Source organism: Rhinatrema bivittatum, chromosome 4 (genome assembly GCF_901001135.1).
Source record: "Rhinatrema bivittatum chromosome 4, aRhiBiv1.1, whole genome shotgun sequence".
NCBI classification, from domain to species: domain Eukaryota; kingdom Metazoa; phylum Chordata; class Amphibia; order Gymnophiona; family Rhinatrematidae; genus Rhinatrema; species Rhinatrema bivittatum.
This window is the reverse complement of record NC_042618.1, coordinates 434433706-434453705: the sequence shown is the minus strand read 5'-3', so window position 1 is coordinate 434453705 and position 20000 is coordinate 434433706. Positions and strand designations below refer to the sequence as shown.

General features: G+C 45.3%; 1 protein-coding gene across 2 annotated transcripts in view; it reads left to right on the top strand.

Annotated features, from left to right (window-relative positions):
* NFYB (nuclear transcription factor Y subunit beta) overlaps positions 1–14840 on the top strand; it is a 99028-nt gene extending 84188 nt beyond the window's left edge. For both annotated transcript variants that reach the window (XM_029601516.1, XM_029601514.1), the window contains one exon: positions 13677–14840. In XM_029601516.1, the coding sequence (XP_029457376.1) occupies positions 13677–13709 (33 nt within the window). In that variant the 3' untranslated portion in view covers positions 13710–14840. The remainder of the gene's footprint in view (positions 1–13676) is intronic.
* Positions 14841–20000: the final 5160 nt, after the last annotated feature.

Sequence of the window (20000 nt, the reverse complement as noted above, 5' to 3'; positions counted from 1 at the left end):
GTCGGGTTTTCAGGATATCCACAATGAATATGCATGAGAGAAAATTTGCATACACTGCCTCCATAACATGCAAATTTTCTCTCATGCATATTCATTGTGGATATCCTGAAAACCCGACTGGCTGGGGGGGTCCCCAGGACAGGGTTGAGAACCACTGTCTTAGAGGAAGGAAATTCCATATCACACCATCCTCTCATCTCATGATACATGAAAGGACATCTGCACGTATAGCCCCCTTTACAAAATCCTTTTTCCTTTAAGTGCTTTTATGTACAGTGTTAAACATCAATATATCTATATTCTTCCTTTATAAGATCACTTGCTTCAGCACAGTTACCAAATACAAACAAGGCCAGCTATATTTCAAGAAGCTGCTTTACCCTGCTTACTTTCGTGCTTTTATTTTCCAACATAAACTCAAGCCAGCTATTCCTGTGTAATCTCTCTGTACTCACATCTCTTCACAAACAATGAGCTCAGCCATGTTACAGGAGCTGCTTTCTGGAGCTCTAGGGGCATGTCTAAGCCTTCTAGGCCCCCGACTCTTATCCTCAGATCTGGGAGTCTCCGTGGAACCGTGATCCCTTGCTATATTCTGCTTTAAGGTGGACCGGGCCAGATACCTGGAGCTGGTCATTAAAGTGTTCTGGGGCTCTTGGGTATCCACTCTGGGACACCCTCAAAAATACTCTTTTTGGCTGGCATTAAGGATGATAATTTTGCTGAGTCCTCTGTATTAGCCCTTGAGTTTTGGGACAAATTTTCTGAATTTACATCGTTCAGATGACCATTTCAACAGGAATAGCCACCATTTTGAAATTCAGTGATTTTTGTCCACTGTAATCTTCCCCCACTCTGCACTCTGAGGAGCCTCTGTTTCTGACTCCATTGGATCAAAATAATGTGGTATCTCCTGCAGGCATCATCTCCTCTAGTTCTGTTGATTTTTCCTCCCAAATGCTTTTGGTTTTGCACCAGGCCTCCTGTGCATCAAAGGAAGTCCTCAACTTAAAGTATTTCAAGTTATGATTTAGTTACAACATTTCTAAACTGACATCCATTTATCCAACTTACAATACTTGTTTTGACTTTAAAATGCCTAAGTATCTCCCAACAGGAACACATGTGCTGATGAACATGAGGTCTAATGAGGTGACATCAGTAGGAAGAGTACCAGGGACTATTGCAATGTCCTGTAGGCATGCCTAGGCACATTCCTCTTCAAACAAAAAAATAATGCTTTAAAATATGTCACTGCTTTTTACAGTACTGTATATTACTAAATTCAGTGTTATTTTGGTGAAAATAGGGTTATTGGGCTCTGCTGTTGGAACCATTCCCCCATTTATAACATTGTTGCTATGGGGTAATTGCTTTTGACTTAACATTTCAACTTGACACACAGTTTTCAGGAACCAATTGTGTTTTAAGTATGAGGACGTCCTCTATTTATTTATTTATTTATTTAAAGTCTTTTTTATACCGAAGTATAGCAAAAAATGCCTTCACTCCGGTTTACAGAATAACAACTATATCTATATATCTATAGATATATAGATATATATATATATATATATATATATATAGATATATCTATAGAGGCCTGGTGAAGTTGGGGAGGGGTGGGGGCAGGTCCTCTTTCCCTGTGGGCTGGTGACCTGCTCCAGATGTTTCAGTGATCACCTGTGACAACAAAGTGGTCCAGGGTTTCTTCAGATGTTTTTAGTTCAGGGGGTTCTCCCCTATTGTGGTGTCTTCTGTTTTTGATATAGAAGACAGCAGGGAAATTGATACTCAAACCGAAATAAACCCAAACCGAAATAAAATTATTCAAAAAGAAATTGAAAACATGGCTTTTCGGAATTGCTTTTGGAGGGAATGATTAACTACTTTTTATCCCATTTTCTTTTTATATACACTGCACATAACATGAGGCACTTAATTTTTAACATCTGAAAGAGAGAAACTTATAACATTTTAATTAAGTGTATTATTCTGGTACTGCACATAACATAAGGCACTTGTTTTCAATTTTATAACAACTGAAAGAGAGAAATGTTCTAATTTTATATGATTTATTTTATTGTGTTTTACTTATATATTGTATTTTATTATGTTTTATTGTTATATTTTACAAATAATTGCTCTTTTATTGTTACTTTTACTGTTATTTATGTTTTATATATGGAAACCGTTGTGATGGCCAGTCTGAACGACGGTATATAAGAACTTAATAAATAAATACTCATGATTCCCTAGTGCAGGGCTTCCCAAACCTGTCCTGGGGACCACACAGCCAGTCAGGTTTTCAGGATATTCACAATGAATATGAATTACATAAATCTGAATATCATGGAGACTCTGTATGTGCAAATTTATCTCATGCATATTCATTGTGGATATACTAAAAACCCAACTGGCTGTGGGAAGCCAGGCCAGGTTTGGGAAGTTTTGCCCTATAGGATGGTGAATTATCTTCAGAGAGGGTACTGATGATACAATTATCCGTATGTTTCACAAGAATGCAATCGCCTCCCTTTTTTCTCAGGTGGTCACTTTTCTTAAGTTGTCAAACTCTAAAGTGGAAGAAGCTTCCCAGTGGGATTCTATTGTTTGAAAGTCTACTAAAGCCTTTCTGCTGCATTCTGAGGTGGAAAGTATGCGCCTTTCAAAATGGGAATCCCAGTATCTAGTTTCAAAAGTGTTAAAACTTTAAATATACTTTACCCTCTGCCACCAGATGCAATTCTGAGACTTTTGCAAATACCACAAGTTGATGCATTGATTTCTTCAGTATCCTAAAAGACAACTATCCCAGTAGAGGGAGCTGCCATACTCAAAGATCTTCAGATTCATAAAATGGAAGTTTTATTTTAATAAAAGGCATGCTTTAGCATGCCTTTATTTCCATGGCATTGACAGTGCAGATTATGATCTGGTGAAGGTTATGTTACTCGGGCACATTTGAGTTGGATGCAGAAGTTCCCTCTAGGGCAGGATGTGGCCTTTTTGGAGTCGGGGGTTGCTTTCCTAGTTTATGCCCTGTATGACCTGATTTGAATTTCCTCAAAGTCTGCATCTTCTGTGGCTGCCAGGAGACTGTTATGGCTTTAATATTCCCTTTAAAGGAAAATTATTGGTTGGTGGTGATCAAGATAAGTTAATTGAGAACCTTGAAGTTAAACCACAAAGTCTTCCGGAGGTTTAGATTCATATTTATTATAGGACAAACTGTCACAATCAGCAGCTTGTGGGGCAGCCAGGACGCTGAATCTTGCAACTGGTGCCGCTTTGCATGGCTCGCACATGAACGTTGTGGCTGGACGCCGCCATCTTGCAGCTCCTCTGGGCCCTTGTTTTGGGTGTGCACACGCTGAGGTAGATCTTCAAAACATACGCACGCACGTACTTTTGTTCGCGCCACCGTCGCGAACAAAAGTACACCAGATTTTATAAGATACGCGCGCAAAATCGGCAGCCTGCGCGCGCCGAGCTGCGCAGCCTGCCTCTGTTCCCTCCGAGGCCGCTCCGATTTTGGAGCGGCCTCGGAGGGAACTTTCCTTCCGCATCCCCCCACCCCCCAGCCCTACCTAAATCCCCCCCCCCTACCTTTGTTGGGCAAGTTACTCCTGCTTGAAGCAGGCGTAACTTGCGCGCGCCACCCCGGCATCCCCCGGCACAGGCCACAGTGCCAGGGGACTCGGGACTGCCCTCCCGGCTCGCCCCCGAACAGTCACCACGCCCCCGGACCCGCCCTGGACCGCCCCTTGCCCCCGGACACGTCCCTCGGGCATGCCCCCTCCCACCCCTTTTACGAAGCCCCAGGACTTACGCGCAGGGGTTTTAAAATCTACCCCAGTATGCGCCTATATTTAAAGGGCCTTTGGCAGGAAAGGCACTGCAGCGCCCAGTGATGATGTCAGCAGGTCTTCCCTACTTAAGCGTGGCCAACGCTTCCTGTCATTGCCTCAGCAACAGGTCTCCTGCCTAGCAGTGCGTGTTGCCAGCGTTCCTAATTCCTTGTCTTCTAGTCCTGCCTTGTCCACTCGTCTTCCAGTCCTGCCTTGTCCAGTTTTGTCTTCCTCTTCCCTCATTCAACTTCAACTTTCTTACTCATCCTGTCTAATATCTTCAGTGTGTCTTCTTTCACCTGGCTTGCCTCTTTAGATCTTGATCTCTTGCTTGGACCTGACCACATTTGCCTGCCGCCTGGACTTGACCCCTTGCTTGGACCTGACTACTCTTGCTAGCTGCCTGCCCTGATCTTGACCCATCTCTGACTCTGTTAGCCTGCTGCCTGCCCTGACTCTGATGTGTCTAGCTATCTTCACCAGCCTAGGGACTGGCCTAAGTCCTGCCGGCCGCAAGAAACCAAGGGCTCAACCTGCGAGGAGCAGCTGGTAAAGGTGAAGCTCAGACTATCCCACTACAGGGCACATTTGCCAGCTGCCGATGTAGGCTTCAGGGGTTTGCCTTTGAGGCCGCAACAAGTATGCCGTAGCACTAAAGGCTTACATACCTGCTACCCTATACACAGAGGCCATGTTCAGTTTAGGGACTTCAGGAATTATAGACCAGGGAAGCAGTCATATTCTCAATCATTCATATTTAAAGGAAGAAATCAGTTTTTTTTGGAAGTCAGAGAGACCAGTGTTGTGAAAGGCGGCCTCGAAAGGCCTTGCATTCTGTTACATAATGGGTGTTTTTGTGTGCCCTTGGGCCTCAGCCTGACCCCAGACGGATCCAGGACCGAACCGAGGGTTGGCGACGTGTCCCAGGATGGCAGAGACCCGGTCTTACCCTCTGCCGGGCCTGCAAGCTCCCAGCACCAACAACATGATGATGTTGGTAGGTGAACAGTCCTCCGACCGTTCCGAGCCCTTTCGGACCTGCCGCTTGGATCGGCATGGAGCAGCAGGCCGGCCTGAGGATGAGGGCATCGGAGGCCTTGACACGAAGACATGTCACCAAGGTTGATGCGGCGGCATCACAGACGAGAGTTGAAGCGAAGACATGACACCAGGGCTGATGCAACGGCATCAGAGACGAGACGAGGAACTTGACTGAGTCCAGACAAGACAAAAAGCTGGGCAGGTAGACATTGGCACTCTCTCTCAGGGCGCCCTACTCAGCCCACCTTCACGGGCAGACCCAATGGGCGGGTCACGGACCACCCTGTCCCACTGCGCGCCCTACACAGCCGAGGAGGCTGGTCACGGACCACGCGGAGAGCGGGACAAGCGCAGGGAAGAATCCAGCCGAGGCAGAACTTCAACGAGGGAGCCAGATGTCATCCGAAGCACCACAAAGGCTGGCAGGACAAGACGGCTCAGGAGCACAGGACACCAGTCCACTGCCGGCATCTCCCATGACGAAGCTGCATCACCTGGAGATCTACGGCCGGCAGAACAGAAGGCTCCAGAGCAAGAACAAACACCAAAGAGGGCTAGAACACCAGGAAACGAGACATCAGGAGATGAGACACCAGGACACCTGGACGGGAACCTCAGGCAATGAAGACATGGCATGATGAGACGAGACGAGGAGCTCCACGAAGAAGACAGAAGACCTGATGGAGCTCTGGCAGGCAGGAGCCTCCAGGACTGAAGACACTCCGAAGCAAGGCAAAGAACAATGGCAAGACCAGCCCTTTTATAGGGCTGCAACAGGAAATAGTCAGTAGGTGGGGCCCAGGGCATATCCGGCCGTGGGTCCTTTAAATTCTGAAGAGAGGCGCGGCCGCGCGCCTAGAGAAAGCAGGAAGGAAGCTGTGCAGGACAGTGGACAGCGGTCCTGCACCAACATCCAGATGCAGGGCTGGGCCTGGGAACCAGGCCCCGATGATGGCAGTGGCTCAGCCGCTGCAGGAGGCCCCGGGGGCAGTTCCAGCCGCCAATCCAGGCCGGGGCTTGCGGCCTTTGGCCGCGAAGAGGATGGCGACGTCGGCAGCGGCTCCGTGCTGCGAAGATGGCAGGAAGGCCGCAGCTCCAGCCACGGTGAAGACAGCACAGGATGGGCGGCCTCCGGGCCGCAAAGGAGGGAAAGTCCGCGGCTCCGGCCGCGCAGGAAGGCCCGATGGCGGCGTCCGGCCGCGTCAGGCACGACAGCATGGGGGGAAAAGGTGAGTGCCTGCTCGTGGGGAGACCTGCGGGCAGTGCTCATAACAACCAGAGCAATCTAGTTTCACAGGGATCTCCCACTCTTAATGAAAGACAGAGGGTCCTGTCCTTGCAAATATCTGTGAATAATTATTTTTTTTTTTAACCAAGAGCAAACCCACATAATTTCCAATCAGGGGGTTTTGAATGGGATTCAAAATGGCTATGTCCTTGAATTCACTCTTTCAATAAGGAAGGCTACCATCAAAACCTTTAGCTCCTGCAAGCAGTAGTTCCTGTTGCACTTGAAGCCCAGAGTCATGGTTTATATTCTATTTACTTGTTCTTTTTTTCCCCAGAGCAAAAATGTAGTTAAAACATCAAATTTTAAATTACTGATGTTGCAGCAATTGTCCTGTACAGATCTAAGAACGCTATTACATTCATTAGTTATTTCAGCAGTAAATTACTGTAATGCCTTATATCTGAGGCTGTCTGTCTGCCTTCCATGCCTTACAGATGGTGCAAAATTCTCCAGCATGGGTTTCTCTAAGGATACGTATGATGCCAATGCTGTGGGATTTGCATTGGCTGCCTGTCAAACATAGGGTCTTGTTCAAGATTTTATTATTAGTTTTTATATTTCTGCATGGACTGGCACCTAGGTATTTTAGCTCCTTTTTGAAGAACTATCTGCCTCTGAGACCTAGTTGGATGTCCCCTCTTTCAAACAGTATAAACTTTGTGAATCTAGCCAATTCTTATTCTGTGTGAAGGGCTCCACTTGGTAGAATGCTCTTCCTAGTGCGCTATGAACAGAATTTTCCTTGTTAAGATTTAAGAAGCTGTTAAAAGCTTATTTATTCAGTCAAGTCTATGAAAGGAGTCCCAGTTAGGGCCTAGCCAGGATCACCACAGTCATAGTAATGGGTATTTGCCATTTTTTTTTGGTTTTTGTTATTATGAGGTATTGGGTAATTATGTATTAGGTATAATAGGTTGTTTATATACATTATGATGTATTTTATTTTTTGAATTATGTTTTAATTTATTATGATATGATATTATGTTTTTTATGGATGTTATTTTTGTTTAAGCATCTAGAGATGATGATAGTGCAGTCTACACATTTTTATATATATATAAAAAAAAAAGGACAGATCCTTGAGACCCATTCTAAGTAAAGCATGTCAAGCAGCACTGTCTGAATTTTCACCCAGTAAAAATGTTGCTAGCAGTAAACTTTTCATGGGTTGTCATAAGGCTTGGGGAAAACGGCACGGTGCGACAGTTGCTACCCTTAAGAGAAATATGAAGATAACCTGCACTGTAGGGAGATATCGCTGTTTTACCACTGAAGCACATATATGAATTATAATAGCCATGTACAGGCCAAATTCTGACAGGCCTCCAGGCACTGTCATGCACAGCAAGAGAAGGAACTTTACCTAGGTGAATTTTAAACTGCAATGCATCAGTGGAAACAAGAGGCCTTGTCTTGATATACTGAAGAATATCCTTATCAGAAAGACCTGTTTGTCAGTTCCTGTGCAAATAAAGATACCAGGCAAAAGAGGCAATACAACTTAAGATCCTAAGCAAGTGTTGGAGACATTTAGGCAAGCAAGCAGAAAGACCCTCAACTTTGGAAGGAGGGGCAGCCTGAGACTGGAGAAAAATACTCTGACACACAGCTTGGCACACAGATGAGTTCTCCCCCAAAGGAATGGGAGGGCGGAAAAAGACCCTCCACCCACCATGAGGGTATGCATGAGCTTATGCATATTTATCAGCTGGGAAGTATAAGAAGAGAGACAGGGGGCAAGGAAAGAAAAAGGGAACGGACCCCTTGGGGGTGTGACCCTGAAAACAAAAAGGGAGCAGGGAAGCAAACAACGGACCCCCGGAGGAAGAGGAGGCACAAACCCGGAGAGAAAACCCAGAGAGCGAGAGCCTGTGCTGAGGTGTCTCTGGAAGCGAAAGGGGGGCCAGAGGCAAACCAGCCCTCCCTGCTGTTGAGAAGGGAGAAGACTGGGTGTGGCCAGGTGATCGGAGACCCCGGCTCAGGTGTGGAGAGTGAGGTGGAGTCATAGACAAGGAAGGGTGAGAACCAGCCCAGACAGCCAGCAAGCACCAGAACCAGAAGCTAGCCTCCTTCCTACACAGCCTGCCTGCTCTGCCAGCACCAAGCCCAGGAAGCAAGCCTCTCCCCTGCCCACATTCTCCAGCTCTCCAGCCAGAACCAATTTTAGAGGTGAACAGAGGTATCACCTGAAGTTGGAATCAGGAGTAAGTTAGCCACAAGTACTGATATCTTAAGCAGGCTAAAGCTTATGGCATGTTTTGTTACCACCCATGATGCAGAACTTTCTTTAGGGAAAACTGGTGCTTAGTGGCCAGGATGTTAGAGGTAGAATTTAGAAAATAACAACAATTCCTATGTTCTGCCAAATCTGCTAAATAAAAGTCTATTTCTGAGGAGGATACACGTCTTTTCCCTGACTTAGGATCACAAGTAAGGTGGGAGGGCAGCTGGCAGTGTCTTGTAGCAGACAGATCCCTGCACCCCTAAACCTGCTTTCAACATGACATGGCAGATACTACCATAAAAAGCCTGCTGGGCAGACTGGATGAACCATTTTGTTCTTTTCTGTCATCGTTACTATGTATTCTTGATTTCAAGGTAGTGAACAACAGTCTTTGCAACTTTCATTTTCAAATAGGAGACCTCCAGTCAGTATTAATGGTGCTATGGAATGGAGGATTTCTCTGCTCTTTAGATCTCTTGTAAGCTTACTTCCATATTCCCATCACGGAAAACCATAAAGGATGTCTGTTTTTGCATTTTGAAGGAGCACTTTCGGTTCAGAGTGTTTCCTTGTGGTCTTGCTACAGCTACAAGAATATTTACCAAGGAAATAGTAGTCATGGCAGCTTTCTTGAGAAAGGAGGGGATTTTGATCCATCCTTATTTGGAGCTTAGTCCCGCCAAGATGGTCTCATGGTTTCCAAAAGGCTAGTACAAGTTTTAGAACACTTGGGCTGGATAATCAACTTTACCAAATGAAAGTTACAGCTTTCTCATTCTTTGGAATATCTAGGATCTCTTTTCCATTTTTTATCTGGCTTGGGAAAAAATATTCAAAATCATTAGCCAGGTGAAGAAATTTGTTTCTCAGACAGCACCCAGAGCTTGGAATTACCTGCAACTAGAGAGGACCATGGCAGCCACCTTGGATCTCCTGCCATGGGCCAGAGCTCAGTGCACCCTCTGCAATTTTCTCTGCTTTCTTGATGGTCCCTTCACATATAAGACTACAAAGTTTGTCTTCCTCTTCCAGGGTTGGAAAAGTGGAGCCTTTTTGTTGGTCAACTCTTACAGAAAAGAATGAGTTTGGAACCTCCTTCCTGGACATTTCTAACAACTGATAGAAGTATGACAGGTTTCGATGCCCACTGCCTGAATCAAGTAGCTCAGGGACTTCGGAGTGCAAGGGAGCCCTCATGATCCCTTAGTTGGCTGGAAACCAGAGCTATCGGGTTAGCATTGCTTCATTTTCTGCCAATGGTGAAGAGAAAAGCAATCTGAGTTCTTTCCAACATTGCAACAGCAGTGGCTTACATCAACAACTAGGGAGGCACTTGAAGTCTAGGGGTGGCTAAGAAGGCAAGTGCCCTGTTCAGGTAGTCAGAACAGAATTTACTACAAATCATAGCGTCTCGGACTGCAGTACTGGATGACATTCAGGATGATTTTCTCAACAGAAACAAATTGGGACTTGGAAGTGGAAATTTAGTCTGAGGCTTTCCAGAGAATAATAAATCGCTGAGGTCTTTCTCACAGGGATCTTATGGACTTGCAAAAATTGTAAAGCTCTCCTTTTTACTTCAGCCAGCACAAGGAGTATATAGTTCCATAAGAGTGGAGGGGTAGCCTAGTGCTTAGAGCAGCAGGCTATGAACCAGGAGACCAGGCTTCAAGTCCCACTGTCGCTTCTTGTGATCTTGGGCAAGTCACTTTACCTTCCATTGCCTCAGGTACAAACCTAGGCCTGGATGTATCAAAATGCACTAAATATCGCATGCGATAGGAAAAGGAGTGTGTTTTATGGTAATAGGCTAGACTCTCTACCTGGGTAACATCAAGCTAGGTTGAAAGAACATTGCACAAATCTCATCTTTGGGTGAGTTTCCTCACTCCGAAGGTCATCAAATCTTCACAAGAGAGCACTGTTCTTTTCACATGTTTCACTCTGAATGTCAAAGTGGCCCCTAACCCCTACACTAATACCTAAACCTCACCTTGAGTAACTAGGTGGGCCTCATATAAAGGTATAAATACCTACCTAGTATGAGGGCATTATGGCTAGTTGCTCTCGCTCTCTCTCTCTCACATGAGGGCCCTGAGAACTAGGCTGTGTCACCAGCAGCTTAAAATACTAAAAACGCTATTTGCGAAAACACCGCAAATGAAAAAGGTGTAATTAAAATTCACGTTAAAGCTGTGCGATACGGCTTCGCAAAATTGTGAAGCCAGACCACTTGGCCACAAATCCCGCCCCAAACTCCTCCCCCTTTTCTGATTTGCATCACACCATGCGTTATGGTGCTTTCGCATGCATTAAAGGTGTTTAACGCATGCGAAAACGCTATATAGCACTTTGATAAATGACCCCCTTAGATTGTAAACCCTCTGGGGTAGATTTTACAAATTTGCGCACACGCGTACTTTTGTTCGCGCACCAGGCGCAAACAAGAGTACGCGGGATTTTAATAGATACGCATGTAGCCGCGCATATCTGTTAAAATCCGCCTCGGCCACGCCCCCGGGATGGAACCACGCCCGTGGCCCCGCCCCAAATGACGTGCCACCGTGACACGCCCCCGACACGCCCCCCAGGAAAGCCCCGGGACTTGCGCGTGTCCCAGGGCTTGCGCACGCCGCCAAGCTTACTCAACATAGGCTCGGCGCGCGCAGGGGGAACGTCAGGCAGGTTTTCGGGGGGTATGCGCGTATCCCTTTGAAAATCTGGCCCTCTGGGGATAGGGAAATACCTACAGTACTAGAATGTAAACCACTTTGAAGTGCTTAAAAAGTGCAAAAAGCAAATATAAAAATCTAAATAGATCCTCTTGGCCAGTGGGGAAACTTATACATATTTCTCAGAAGAATAGTCACTAGTAATTTTATTAATTCTGGATTGGCCAAGAACACCATGGCACACGGAACTAGTAAGGTTATAGTCAATTCTCTGATATGCTTTTTTCCAAGGATTGAGGACTCTTAATTCAGGGCTCAATTCTCTTGGCGGATCCAGTTCTATTTTGTCTAACGGTCTGGCTCTTAAGAGGTCATGGCTATGCAGAAAAGGATATCCTTCTCTTTAATTTCAACTTTATTGAAAGACCACAAGAACTCCACTTCGCTGGCTTATGTTCTTGTCTGGCATCTATTGAGGCATGCTTCAAGAAATCGTCTGTTTCGCCTTGGCATTTGGATATTTTTAACATCCTAATCTTCCTCCCTCTAGAGAGGAGTTGGATAAAGGTCCGGCTTTAAAGTCTCTAAAGATGCAAGTAGCAGCTATTTCATGCTACAGGGGCCAAGTCCAGGGAGTTTCCCTCGCTACCCATTCAGATGTATTTTGTTTCCTCTGGGGAGGGTTAAGCATCTGCAACCCTCTTTCAGACATCTAGTCCCTCACTGGGACTGTAATCTAGTCCTCTGAGTTTTACTAGATCTGCCATTCATATCTCCTCTCTAAAGATCTGTTTCTGAAGATGATTTTCTGGTTACTATTTGCTTTGCCAGATGGATTCTGAGTTGCAGGCTTTGTCATGTGGAGATCTTTTTCTTTTTTTTCCCCCTCAGATTCTGTTTCTTTTCAAACAGTCCTTTCCTTTTTTACTGAATATGATCTCTCTATTTCACGTAAACCAATCAGTTTCTCTCCCAGTATTCTTGCAGGAGAGTCATGGTAAAAATAGATCTCTCCGTTTGTAAGGTGTCTATCAAGTTTGTTTAGTTATTTATTGCTAGATATTTGATATTCTGCCTTTCCACAAATGGCCTCAAGGCATATTACAAAGCAAGTTTTAACTAACAATTAATGTTCTTATTAGATAGTTGGAGGTTACCCATCTGTTTCAGAAATTGTTGGGAGAGCAAAGTAAGGGCGAGGCAGCTTCCAAGGCTTAAAGATTAAAGAAACGATTGCTTCAGCTTGCCTATTGAAAAAGCATCCAGCTCCAGAAGTCCTTTGGATCCACTCAACAAGAGCTCATCTTTCTTCCTGGGAACAGTGCACATCTCTTTCCTTGGAAGATATTTGCAAAGCAGCCACCCATCTGTGGGCCTGCAAGCTAATTGAAAATTCAGGCAACTGCAGAAAAGTACATGCAGGGTTTTTGAAATTCAATCATTGTGCATACTTTCCCTCCCCTGATCTAACCCCACCCCTTTTTTTCTGTGGTTAAAAGTAGCATCATTGTGACCCGTAGGGGTACTTTTACCTGCAATGGGTGGGGGCAATTTTTAAATTCCCCATTTCTGCAGTCAAAGCACCATTTTACCTGCAAAAAATTACTTTGAAAATTATCTTCTTTTTAGTATGAGACAGAAATTAACTAGGTAAAGCAGCATTGAAATATGATTTTTTTCTCTGATTTTCTTATGTTGCATTGTTTCATTCCTTATTTTCTATCTAACAAGCCGTTAAGCCCATTTAGCTACATTAAATTTTTTTTTCAGTCCATTTTCGAACACAGCACCCTTCTACACTTTTTCTCCCTCACTCCCCCTTCCCCTCGTTCACTCACCCCCTTCCCTCCACTCAGTCTTACTCACCCTCTGTCTCCCACTGCCTCCCTCCCCTCACTCTCACCTCCCTCCCCTTCCCTCAGTCACTCCCCACCCTCTGTCAATCCCATCCCCTCTCCCTCAGCCCTCCTCCACTCCCTTTTTCTCTGCTCCACAACTTCTTACCCTTCCACTTACTCACATCCCTCTGTCTCTCACCTCCCCCTCATTCTCCCTCTCCCCCCTCATTCTCCCTCCCCTCACTCCTCCCCACCTCTCCCACCCCCTACCTCCCACCCACCCACTCTCTCCTCTCTCCTCCCTCCTCCCTCTCACTCTCTCCTTCCTCGCTACTGGCCGCTGTTCCTCGTCGCCGCCGCTACCGCTCGACGCCGCCCTGTTGATATCCAGCTGACGCTTGCTGAGACCGACGTGCTTGCCCGCACAGGCGCAATAGAGCTGCTCTCTACTGCGCATTTGCTGCACGTCGGTCAAGCTTCGTTTATTAGGTTGATATTCACATTGCTCTGATTTCAATACAGTACTTTTAACTAGGCATTGAACTGAATTTGTGCTGGTAAATCAGAACTTCTCTCATTTTATTTTGCAATTTAATAACTTTTTCAAAGTGAAGTATGTGGATGTTCTCAGTTAGCATTTAAGTAAAATTCTGAACAAACATTTCACTGGCTGTGAAGAAGGGGAGGAACCTATTCAGGCTGTGTTGTTGCTCACTTCTATCACTAATGTTAACTTTGAATTTTATTTATTTCTTCTAGATTTCTGGTGTTCAACAAATTCAGTTCTCATGATTAAGAAAAAAGTGGAATCCACAAAAATAAAATGGGAGAGACAGGACAGAAGTTGTACAGTTACTGAATGAGGACATCAGTTTATAATGACTGGTGAAGAGGATTGTCTCTTCTTTGTAAATGAAATAGCTGTAATGTAGCTTCCTGAAGTGTGACTGATGGAGGATTAAATTTCAACTTGAAAAATGTGTTTTTCATTGATTTTAAGACAATTTGGATTTTAAATATATTAGTTGAAATATTTTTGTTTTTGTATAAGAGTTTATTACTCTGACTCCTGTATGTATTGTAAATTGCCGACTTACTTCTGTCTGAGATTTATAGACAGTTTCTTATTTTCGTATTGAATCATGTAATTTTTTGTAATTCAAATATGCTGAGGTTATTTCAAGATGTTTACCCTTTTAATAAAAATATAGGGTACATGAATGCAAGTTTGCCTTTCTTAACAAAATGGAATTAATTTTGGTTATATATAATTTAGTCTTGCATGGAGAAGTATTAGCTAGATTTTAACTGTTTAGCATATTTATTAAAGTCACTTTTTTAAATAAAACACTTGGGACTCACTATTACGAATTTTAATATTGCATTAGTGCTAAATAGCCCAGGAAAAAAATAGCCAGAGGTCTGTTAAATTGTCAGTGCCAGGAGACTAAGATTTCATGCTGAAATATTGTGCAGTACCTTCCCAATGTTGGTCAGTGGGTTGGTTTATTTCTGTAGACTAGTATTTTTGTTATATAAATTTTGTGCAGATTCATAACTGATAGGTATAGCTAGAGGTGCATTTTTATATACATTGTTTTTCTGTTCATTCTCAAAAACATTTTTCTTCTGTATAACATACCTTTTTTCCATACAGTTTGCTGGAATAATTGCACAGTCCTTTAGGGGGAAAAAAACCACCTCCTGATTAAAATATCAGGTTTCCTCTGTGTCTGTGGGGTATGTTATTTAGTGTGTATCAATACCAAACTGGCCTGATTAATAAAAAGGTATTCTCCACAGAGATAAAAGTTTTATAAAGCGGGGCCTCTGTGCTATGTGAAATGATGAACTATTACAGATTCAGACTGCTGGTTTGCTGTCCTTTTTCTATCTTTTCAATAAACACTACATGCACCTTGTTCTATATGTAATCCTAATGTTGCTGTTCGATGTGAACCTCCTTTCAAGGGTGCTAGGTCGGCTGCTCTGAAGTTCAAAGGATGTGTTAAAATAAGTACATATGGCATGCTTGAAAGCTCAAGCCAATGGTAATTTTCTAAAAAAAAAGTGGGTCAGAGCCAGCAGGAGTTGCTAACTTCCACTTTTGCCCATTGGGGAAAAGCAAGCAAGTTGATAGCTCAAGCTCTACAACACACAATTCTCAACATGTGAAAACTGTAGGTGTCTTTAAAGTGACAATACAGTGAATAAAGTAGCTGCAGTGACAATACCTCCCTCAGAACCATGTGCTGCTCAGTGACTGTCTGCTTTCCCCTTTCATCTAGTTTAAAAGCTTCTCTCTTTCCTTTTAAAGGTTAGCGCCAGCAGCCTGGTTCCACCTGGTTAAGGTGGAGCCTGTCCTTTCAGAAAAGAATCCTCCCTTTCCCAAAAGATTGCCTAGTTCCTAACAAAACTGAATCTCTCGTCCCTGAACCATTGTCTCGGCCATGCAGTCAGACGCTGCAGCTCTGCCTGCCTCTAGGGACCTGCATGTGGAACAGGGAGCATTTCGGAGAATGCTACCTGGAGGGTCTGGATTTCAGCTTTCTACCTAAGGGGCGGATCTTCAAAACTCCGCGAATAGCTTACTTTTGTTTGCGCTCCAGGCGCAAACAAAGTAAGCTGGATTTTAGTAGATACGCGCGGAGCCGCGCGTATCTACTAAAAAACCTGGGTCGGCGCGCGCAAGGCTATCAATTTTGTATAGCCGGCGCGCGCCGAGCCGCGCGGCCTACCCCCGTTCCCTCCGAGGCCGCTCCGAAATCGGAGCGGCCTCGGAGGGAATCCTCTAACACCCTCCCCTAACCTTCCCCTCCCTTCCTCTACCTAACCCACCCACCTGGCCCTGTCTAACCCCCCCCTTACCTTTGTTGGGGGATTTACGCCTCCCAGAGGGAGGCGTAAATCCCCGCGCGCCAGCGGGCCTCCTCCACGCCGGGCCGCGACCTGGGGGCGGGTACGGAGGGTGCGGCCACGCCCCCGGACTGCCCAGGGCCGTAGCCACGCCCCCCATACCCGCCCCCAAAACGCTGCCGACACGCCCCCAAAACGGCACGCCGACAGGGACCGCCCCCCGACACGCCCCCCTCGGAGAACCCCGGGACTTACGCGAGTCCCGGGGCTCTGCGCGCGCCGGTGGGCCTATGTAAAATAGGCGCACGGGCACGCAGGGCCCTGCTCGCATAAATCCGCCCGGATTTACGCGAGCAGGGCTCTGAAAATCCGCCCCTAAGAGCTTAAGGCCTCGATTTATCAAAATGCACTAAATATCGCTTGCGATAGGAAAAGGGGGGTGTTTTATGGTAATAGTGCACTTTGCGATAACCAGCCTATCTTAGTGCTTCGCATAGGTATTAACACAGACTGCGATAACTTTTTCGCACTTTGCGCAAGTACCACAATTGTTGCAATTCCTACCTTAATGACTGGGGGGGAGGAGGGAAAAAGAGAGAGAGACTAGCTATAAGGCCCTTATACTAGGTAGGTATTTATATATCTATGGGAGGCCCACCTAGCTACTCAAGTTGAGTTTTAGGTATTAGTGTAGGGGTTAGGCACCACTTTGACATGCAGAGTGTGACGTACGAACAGAACAGTGCACTCTTGTGAAGATTTGATGACCTTCGGAGTGAGGAAACTCACCCAAAGATGAGATTTGTGCAATGTTCTCTCAACCTAGCTTGAGAGAGTCCATAAAGAGACTGGCAAGTGCCTTGTCTGTACCACTGCTTATAGTAGTGATAATGTCACTAAAAAAAAATTTGTGATCCTCTGACGTCATTTGCGGGCAAGGTAGCATAAATCCATGCATCTAGACTGGTTTAGCAGGATTCAAGGAAAGGAAATTAACAGGTAAATCTAAATTTGTCTATGTCTTATGTTTAGACATCTAAGATAACCATCAGCACATCCCAATAATTCGTCATTTTCTCCCTATGACTTATTTGTATGTATATCTTGCCCAGTTTTGAGTCCTTTTATCATTTAGTTATAAGCTTTTATCACTAGTTATGGTCAAACGTAGGTAAAAGTCCTCCTCCCTAGGTTAATACAGCTATTTTGAGAGATGCTCTTGTTTGTTAGATGGTGCCTATCTCTTCTCAGTAGTCTCTGGACAGCAGCAGATTTACCCCCTTGACCTTCTTTAGGCAGTTCAACAGCTAGTCACCCCCTCTCCAAAGTCACGCTATGGAGGACCTTGCTAAAGCTATGGCCCAAAGTCACATCCAGCACAGCCAGTTTTTAATTCCCTTGCTTGCCAGTATTGATTATAGGACTTTATTTTGGGGGGTGGAGAAAGCTAGCAGTTTATTTCTGCTTCTTTGGGCTTCCAGTTCAATCAGAACTTCAATCAGAACTGGCCTTTCTCCATAACATGTAGGAAAAGCAGTCACATCTATGGGTCATGCCATCTGAGGACAGAAGCGCATTGAAAAACGCCCGACTCAGGCCGAGTTTTGCCCCCACATGGGGGGCTGCCTCACAGTCTGACCACATTTCCTGAACTGAGAGCGAGCCAGCTCCGACGCGCAGTACTGCACATTAAACTGTATAGTACACCTATTTATGCCATTCAAATTCACTATAATTCTCAGGTACGTTTTTTATCCTCAGCCTTAGAGCCTAGCCAGCCTCAGTGTGCAGTACTGTATAATCATAATCAACAGTCTCTATTACAACCTTGAATAAGTCCAGGTTATGTTGTTCAAATATATCATTCCAACTTGTCAAATTCATCAGCACAAGGAAATTATCAAATGTATATAAAATATTTCCTAGGCAGCCCCCATGTGGGGGCAAAACTTGGCCTGAGTCGGGCGTTTTTCATTGGATTGATTTATCTTCTAATAAAGCATCTTGATGGACATTCCTTGGCATCTATCGTTTGTGTTGCCTCCACGGCTTTTTTAGATCGCCTTCCTCCTTGTTTTATCAACCCTTCTTCGCCCCTGTCCTGGAACCAGCAGAAGACTTAGCAGCACTTATCTGATGTTGTTTTTTCTTTCTCTGCAACCTGCACTGCACTGGGCCAGCAAGTGTGGCACGACTGCAGGGCCTGTGCAGTTTCTATTAGAGAGGAAAGGCAGCAGAGGGAGAAGCAGCACTGCGTTGTTATGGCATTTCTGTAATTGTCAAACTTTGGTCATGTTGAAGACCTTATCTTTAAGCATGGGGTGTTTGATAATTACATGTTATTACTTATGGAGCTGTCTGCTATGAAAGTCCTTGTTTCAACTCCTTTCCAGGAAATATTTTTTTCATCTGTGCATTAATCATAGAATTATCTGGTGCTTGCAGAATCCTTTCTACTAAAGATTGAACAAACTTGTAAACTGAATATGCAAATCTAAAATGTTGCAGATATTTAAAGGAAAATTAGTTCTTACCTGTTAATTTTCATTCCTGAATTACCACAGATCAGTCCAGACCATGGGTTGAGCCTCCTGTCCAGCAGATGGAGACAGACCAAAACTGAAAGGGTATCCTATATCAGGACAGAGCCTACCCTGCAGCCCTTCAGTATAACCATTGGCAAAGCAGTAAAAGGCATAAGATCAAGCAAGTAACAGATTAACTATGAAACTTTATAAAACAAACAGTAGAACCATTGAAGGAAACTGTGTGACTAAGCGCTCTTGCATGACTACCCCATATCATCGTGAAAGATGCTTCCGGTGCCTGTGATGAGAATCCAAGAGAGCCATGCAGAGACACAAAGAGTCCTACAAGAAGGAAAGAACAGTAAATAGTTCGAGCGGACCGAATACGGGAGGGCGCCTGGACTGATCCGTGGTACTACAGGAACAAAAATTAACAGGTAAGAACTAATTTTCCTTTCCCTGTACATACCCGGATCAGTCCAGACCATGGGATGTACCAAAGATTCCCTACAAAGGGTGGGACAGAGACAGTCCTGCTCAAAGTACCTGCTGACTGAAGGAATCAAACACTGGCACCTGAACGTCAAGGCGGTAATGGCGAGCAAAGGGATTTCCACGTAGCCGCCCTGCAGATTCTTGAGGAGAGACTGCTTGACTCTCCACCCAAGAAGTAGCCTGAGAATGCAAGGAATGAGTTTTCAAGCCCTCAGGGACCTCCCAGCCCTTACAGATATACGCTGAAGAAATCGCCTCTTTCAACCACCGAGCGATTGTAGTCTTGGAGGCTCGGTTGCCCCTCTTTGGGCTGCTCCACAGAACAAAGAGATGATCTGAAATCCGAAAGTCATTGGTAACCTGGAGGTAACGTAGCAAGATGCGTTTAACATCCAAACGATGAAGGTCATTACCTCCGGGTCCCGCTATATCCACAGAAGAAAACACGGGAAGTTCCACCGACTGATTGACATGGAAACAGGAAACAACTTTTGGCAAGAAAGAAGGCACTGTTCTGAGAGAGACGCCAGAGTCCGAAAAACACAGGAAGGGCTCTCTGCAAGACAGAGCTTGAAGCTCCGATACCCTCCTAGCAGAGCAAATGGCAACCAAAAACACAGTCTTAAGGGTCAAGTCCTTGAGAGTAGCCCGATGGAGAGGTTCGAAAGGAGCCGCGCAGAGAGCCCGAAGGACCAAATTTAGGTTCCACGAGGGACAAATAACCTGAACAGGCGGCTTTAAGTGTTTAGCGCCCCTAAGAAATCGAACAATATCCGGGTGAGAGACCACCGCATGGCCCGCAGGAGGGAACCGAGAGCGAAAACCTGAATGTGCAACGAGGCGACGGAAAGGCCCTTGGAGAGTCCCCGTTGAAGAAAGGTGAGAACCATAAAGACCAACAGTGAGCGCGCCGAGACACCCGCTTCCGCACAGGCATTCTCAAAAACTTTCCAAATGCTGACATAAGCCAGGGATTTAGACCGCTTACGAATTTGGAGCAGAGTGGAGATAACCTCTTCTTTATAGCCCTTGTGTCTCAAACGGCGCCGTTCAAACGCCATGCCGCTAGCCAGAAGCGATCCGCCTGGTCAAAAAATACGGGACCCTGCCGAAGAAGAAGAGGAAGGTGGCTGAGACTAAGGGGACCGTCCGTCCCTAGATCCAGATCTGCGAACCACGGCCTGCGGGGCCACTCGGGGGCCAC